General features: G+C 46.1%; 1 protein-coding gene across 1 annotated transcript; it reads left to right on the plus strand.

Annotated features, from left to right (window-relative positions):
• Window positions 1-600: 600 nt before the first annotated feature.
• LOC311356963 (cholesterol side-chain cleavage enzyme, mitochondrial-like) lies at window positions 601-6,008 on the plus strand (the record flags this gene model as incomplete). Its single annotated transcript, XM_084476830.1, has 9 exons — window positions 601-878; window positions 2,700-2,855; window positions 2,940-3,139; window positions 3,306-3,509; window positions 3,843-4,000; window positions 4,092-4,258; window positions 4,784-4,862; window positions 5,290-5,481; window positions 5,886-6,008. 9 exons carry the CDS (start codon window positions 601-603, stop codon window positions 6,006-6,008), a joined length of 1,557 nt encoding a protein of 518 aa, XP_084332956.1.
• Between the last annotated feature and the right edge of the window lie 346 nt (window positions 6,009-6,354).

The following is a 6,354-nucleotide window of genomic DNA, read 5'->3' on the forward strand; positions in this document are numbered from 1 at the left end:
CATTTCAGCCATAATATCCTCACATAGCCACAGGGAGCAGCACCTGGCACATACAATAGTTAAGAGGTAATATCCTCACATAGTAACAAGGGGGCAGCACCGACCACATATTATAGTTAAGAGGTAATATCCTCACATAGCCACCGGGAGCAGACTGAGTACATGCAATAAAGCTGCAACACTTGTACATAGCCAAAAAGGGGCAACAACGGATCACACAGATGAAGTGGGCAGGTTTAAATGTCGAAGACGCCCACCCGTACCTGTCTATTTAAGCACCATCTTAGATTTGAGACGGGATTCTCCCGGGCAGGGTTAGGGTTAGGGTTACCGTATCGTTAGATATTCAGCTTGGAGAAGCTCCGCGTGTGTTATATACAATTCCTCTCCTTTTGTTTCATAGACAATAGACCAAAACCTTGAGCAAATAAAATGAGTTAAAAACGATCTTGTTTCGGCTGCCTTTTCTGGATTAAAAGTACATAACAGCCATAATATCCTTGCAGGGAGAGACAACGTCCACTCCCGCAGGCTCCAGCCAGACCCCAGTGGTCTGTATAAAAGGTACCAGAGGGGAGAGGGGACTGTGTATTAGCTGGGATGGCCCGGTGGCACATGCTGCGGTGCAGCCTTATGGGGCTGCCTCGGCCCTGGGCAGAGGGGCTTCCGGCCGTGAGTCTGCGCCGTAGCAGCAGTGTGCCGGTGGTCAGGGACGTGGACCCAGAGAGCAGCAGCTTAGTCAGACCGTTTCATGAGATTCCTGGGCTCTGGAAGAAGAACGGGGTGGCCAATCTGTATGCCTTTTGGAAACAAGATGGCTTCAGGAACCTTCACCACATCATGGTGAACAACTTCAACAGATTTGGACCAATCTACAGGTAAAGGAGGGATTTATTTTCTAATGAGTTGCGTTCATCAAAAATCTCTTGATGAAGTTTGGATGTCTTCGTTAGTGCCAGGCCATGTGTAGGGGAGAGTGGGGTAAGTTGTGCCACCCCTTGTTTCTAGAAAACCATAGAAGAAATTGGTCATGTGACCACATTTTTTGAAGAGCCATCCATTTGACTCATCCTGCAAAGAAGGGAGACACATGGAATGAGGTTTGCACATTTAAGCTCAAAAAACTGTTTTTTGCCTTTCAAAGTAAAATTTCTATGATCAAGGTTTTTTTATTTTTGATTGTTGCGTCTGAACAATTATAGACAAGTTTGAAAACATTTGACACATGTTTTAGTGCTTTAGTATGCTACACTATGAGTCTATACAGTTAGCACAATGTTATCCCTAAACTGCTGAATCATGCTAGTTTTGCAAAATGGTAGGGTTGGGGTGATTTGTGCCAAAGGGCCTGGGGTTATGATTATTATGACCCCTAGTTATGATTATTATTATATATACTATTTTATTGGAATTGATTTTATTCTTACATTTTATCACTGTGTGGACAGTGTATATGGACCACTGAAAACGCACACATCCTGGTCAAACCGTATTGATTTACGAGGTTGCAGAACTTGTTAAGCAAGCATTTATGCCTGCAATGACACCCACAAACTTCACATCAACGGCAATCCCTAGAGGTGATGTGCTCAAAAAACACCAAAAAAACTTGGTGGTAGAGCCAGAAGGGAGGAGAAGTTCATATTCCCCTGCAGCATCGACAAGTGGAATGTTAAGTAGTAGGCCGGATCTGTGGGTTGCAGTCAATTAAGGCCTGATTTTGAATTAAATTTTGTTCTTGTTTTCTTTCTCATTTTGTTCTTGTGTTCTTTTCTTCTTGGTGTAGAAGAAAGGATGTTCAGCATTATCCTGGTTGGAACCCTTTATTTGCTTTAAATAAACCTTAAATTAGTAATTTTCTAATGGATTTGTCTTGCTTTTATATAGCATTACAGTTTATGAGATATATATCAATGGCACAATTTACCCCAACGTATTCTCTCCAAAGGCACAACTTACCCCGCACCAGGGGCAAGTTGTGCCACGAGACCACTTTTTTTCTGAAAGCTATATTTCTTAAACAGTTTATTTCAGATCCAAAGTTATTGTTGCCAGGGATGCACCACATCCTGAAATATACATACATATTTCATTTGGAGACATTACTGTCATGGCCTCAATTTAAAGTCACTTTGGGTAAAAAAAAAAAAGTGGCACTACTCACCCCACTCTCCCTCTACATGCCTTTTTCCTTTGTTCCTTTTTAATATTATAGATGCATAATCACAGGGTTGCCAACTTTTGGTTTTTGGCCGGAGTGAGACTCTGTAGAATCTTAAGGTGTGTTCACACCGCACTTCGCCCCGCGACACGTTTCAATGTTAAGTGAACGTGGAGACGCGAATCGGGCGAATTTTTTTTTCGCCTATTCGCGCGACAAGATTTGATTGACAGCGCGAAAATTTTCCACGTGAACGGCGAGCGCGTTCACGTGGATTTGCGCCGCGAATAATTCGCGGCGCGAATAAAGTTAAAATATTTCAACTTCTCAACTGGACCAGGGTCCACGGGTGTCTCACTCTACCGTCGGGGAGTTTGGGGAGGAACAAACACGTCTCGGCTCAAGATCGGATTTCGATGTGTGGCGTGTGTTTGTGTGTAAACAGGCAAAAGTTGCCTGTCATGTTTCAAAATCATGTTGCAAAATCATGTTTCATCCTGACAAGGATGTCTCAACGTTTTCTCTCTCTATCCAACAGGGAGAAGATAGGTTACTATGACAGTGTTAACATCATCAAGCCTGTGGATGCGGCCACACTGTTCAGAGCAGAGGGCTACTATCCCAAGAGGCTGAGGGTTGAAGCATGGACATCATACAGGGACTACCGGAACCGCAAATATGGAGTTCTACTCAAGTATCTATTTTACTAAACCCATTCACACTATCTTTAACCCATTCAGACAACCAACGATTAATCAAACCCCTGCTCTTGACCTAGGGACGGAGAAGACTGGAGGTCCAACAGGGTTATTCTCAACAAGGAGGTAATTTCTCCAAAGATGCTGGGGAACTTTGCCCCGTTGCTGGACGAAGTGGGCCAGGACTTTGTGGCTAGGATTCACAAAAAGATAGAGAGAAGTGGACAGAACAAATGGACAACAGACCTATCTCAAGAACTTTTTAAATACGCCCTGGAATGTAAGCAATGATTTGACATATACGTACTGTACATATTTGACTCATTTGAATGTTTTACAGTTTTTATCAGATCCAGTCCCTTGTTCTGACTTGTGTCTTGTCTGGTGTTTGTATAACGGGATGTGTATCAGTGTGTGATTCCTCCATGTCTCCTCCTTCCTGCCAGCGGTGGGCTCGGTGCTGTACGGAGAGCGGCTGGGTCTGCTGCTGGACTACATCGACCCAGAGGCCCAGCACTTCATCGACTGCATCACCCTGATGTTCAAGACCACCTCCCCCATGCTGTACATACCTCCGGCCCTGCTCAGGACGGTCGGGGCCAAGGTCTGGAGGGACCACGTTCAGGCCTGGGACGGCATCTTCGGCCAAGGTAGGACTGCCCTTAGCGGGACCTTTTATAACCATGGCGGCTGAATCATGACTGCCGAAGACATCTGAAGGGTTCTCAATTGAAAAGGTGCGGGTTCAAACCCCAATGTCAGCACTGCAGTGAGCAGTGAGCACTTTTTAGCAAGAAGACTAACCCCTATTTGCACCTGAATGACACGACAATGACACGATATATCTAAATGAACATCAAGTCACTTTGGATGAAGGCATCTCCTTAACAGTGAATAGTAGTTAAGCCGTTCTGCCACACACATTAATATTGGTTGTTGATGTGTACAAATTACAGGCGTTTGATTTTCCAATCCCTCTCCAGCGGACCGCTGCATTCAGAACATTTACAGGAAGCTGAAGGAACCGGTTCCCTCTGATAAATACCCAGGGGTCCTGGCCAGCCTGCTCATGCTGGACAAGCTGTCCATCGAGGACATCAAGGCCAGCGTGACGGAGCTGATGGCCGGGGGGGTGGACACGGTAAAGACGACCACGACAATGGAGGACACACACTAACGTGCATGAGCCTCTCACCACAAGGACTGAGGCTCTGACACCACTGTGCCTCCAGACCTCCATCACCCTGCTGTGGACCCTGTATGAGCTGGCCAGACACCCCGCCCTGCAGGAGGAGCTGAGGGCCGAGGTGGCCACCGCCCGCGCCCAGAGCCAGGGGGACCTGCTGGGCATGCTCAAGAGGATCCCGCTGCTGAAGGGGGCCCTGAAGGAAACCCTGCGGTAGGGCAGACCGGGGCCGAAGAGACACTGCTTCAGTCCCTGTAACAACAGAGCCAGGCAGAGTTCATCCTGGACCATTGGACAATGTTTTAGTCTAGTAATGTTTTTGCAACGCAGTTCCACTCAGAGTTTGTAAAAAAATCAATGCTTGTTCAAGGGCTTTTGGCGTTAACTGCTGACGCAAAGGGTGTCCTTGTGTGTCTTAATTCGACGCAGGGGGTTTTCACCTCATTACAATGTAATCCCTCCACGGCGAACATTAATAAGTGCGTAACCCTAACCCACTACTACCCTAACCCTAACCACTACTACCATAATCCTAACCCTAACCACTACTAACCTAACCCTAACCCTAACCTATATCGCCGTGGAGGGATTACAAACCCCCTGCGTCAAATGAAGGTGCACAAAGACCCCCTTTGCGTCAGCAGTTAACGCCAAAAGCCCCTGGCATCGATTTTTGGAGTGAGAATGTGTTGGTTTTTGATATGGTTCTGATATTCTGTATACTTTTTATTCTTCTAGGCTTCACCCAGTGGCAGTGAGCTTGCAAAGATACATCACAGAAGACATTGCCATCCAAAACTACCACATACCATCAGGGGTAAGATGAAAACATCTTCAGTGCCTTTTCAAACCACACTCAAGCTTATGGTTATTGTCCCCAGCACTTCTAAAAACAAACTGTTTATGACCAAGTATCTTCCCCAGGACAAAGCTTTCATGCCCCATATTCATATTCAAAACATTTACAGGAAGCTGAAGGAACCGGTTCCCTCTGATAAACACCCGGAAGTCCTTTGTATTACCTTTCATGCCCCATTCTCTCTCATTCTCTCTCTCTCTCTCTCTCTCTCTCTCTCTCTCTCTCTCTCTCTCTCTCTCTCTCTCTCTCTCTCTCTCTCTCTCTCTCTCTCTCTCTCTCTCTCTCTCTCTCTCTCTCTCTCTCTCTCTCTCTCTCTCTCTCATATATACTGCTCTGACATGTCAGACACTTATGTTCTTTATAACAGCGTGTGTGCTGTGTGTAGACTTTGGTCCAGCTAGGGCTGTTTGCGATGGGCCGCGACCCCTCTGTGTTCCCCCGACCGGAGCAGTACCAGCCGTCCCGCTGGCTGCGGACGGAGAACAACTACTTCCGCAGCTTGGGCTTCGGCTTCGGCCCTCGCCAGTGTCTGGGCCGCCGCATCGCCGAGATGGAGATGCAGCTCTTCCTCATCCATGTGAGACCTTACATACGTATTCATCTCGCTCACATCAGGAGCGGGGTACCCCCAATGTGCGTTATCGGCGTTCCCACGTTTCGAGGGAGCGATATCTGTTTCAGTCACATGGGTTTAGCGGTGAGAGGCAAGAAAGAGCAGGCCTTCCGGTAAAGGGATATCAGTTTCTGTTTAACGTTTAGGATATTCCATATTTATTTTCAACCATTTTGTGGTTATTCTTGTCATTTTCTGATTCCTCATGCTCAGAGAACTGTTCACTGACATACACAGCTCAAAATAAGTTAGCGTTTGCTTTGGGACGACAGGTACTACAGTAAAGGCTACGAACCTTCACCATAGTACCTTCAAACGTTATATGTTACATTATCACGGGTTAACCGAGACCTGCCATGCCTTTTCAGATGCTTGAGAACTTCAGAGTGGAGAAACAGCGGCACGTCGAGGTGAAGAGCACCTTCCAACTCATTATTCTGCCGGAGACGCCCATCATATTGACCATCAAGCCACTACCTGGCAAACGGTGACCAGGAACCTCACAGGAAACAAGCGGGAATGACCCCAGTAACCACAGAATTATTGAAGAAAAATATTTTATAGAATATGGTATGCTTTCATACTAAACATTATTTTATTATCATTGTACTATTTTAATATTTGTGACTAAAAGTTAGCCTGGAAATCCAGACCCACATCTAGAAAGCTGTAGGGTCTGGCAACGAGTAATGAAAATGGCCCAACGGGGCCGAAAATGGTCGGTTAAACAGCTATTATATATATATCAGATACACCGATGTGATTGGTTAATGTTCTGGGCCAGGGGATTCAGGGAGTGAGTATATTGCTCGTTCTCAGAGTGACTCGCTGAGCAAA

The sequence above is a fragment of the Micromesistius poutassou genome (genome assembly GCF_964030765.1).
Source record: "Micromesistius poutassou genome assembly, chromosome: 13".
Classification (NCBI taxonomy): Eukaryota; Metazoa; Chordata; class Actinopteri; order Gadiformes; family Gadidae; genus Micromesistius; species Micromesistius poutassou.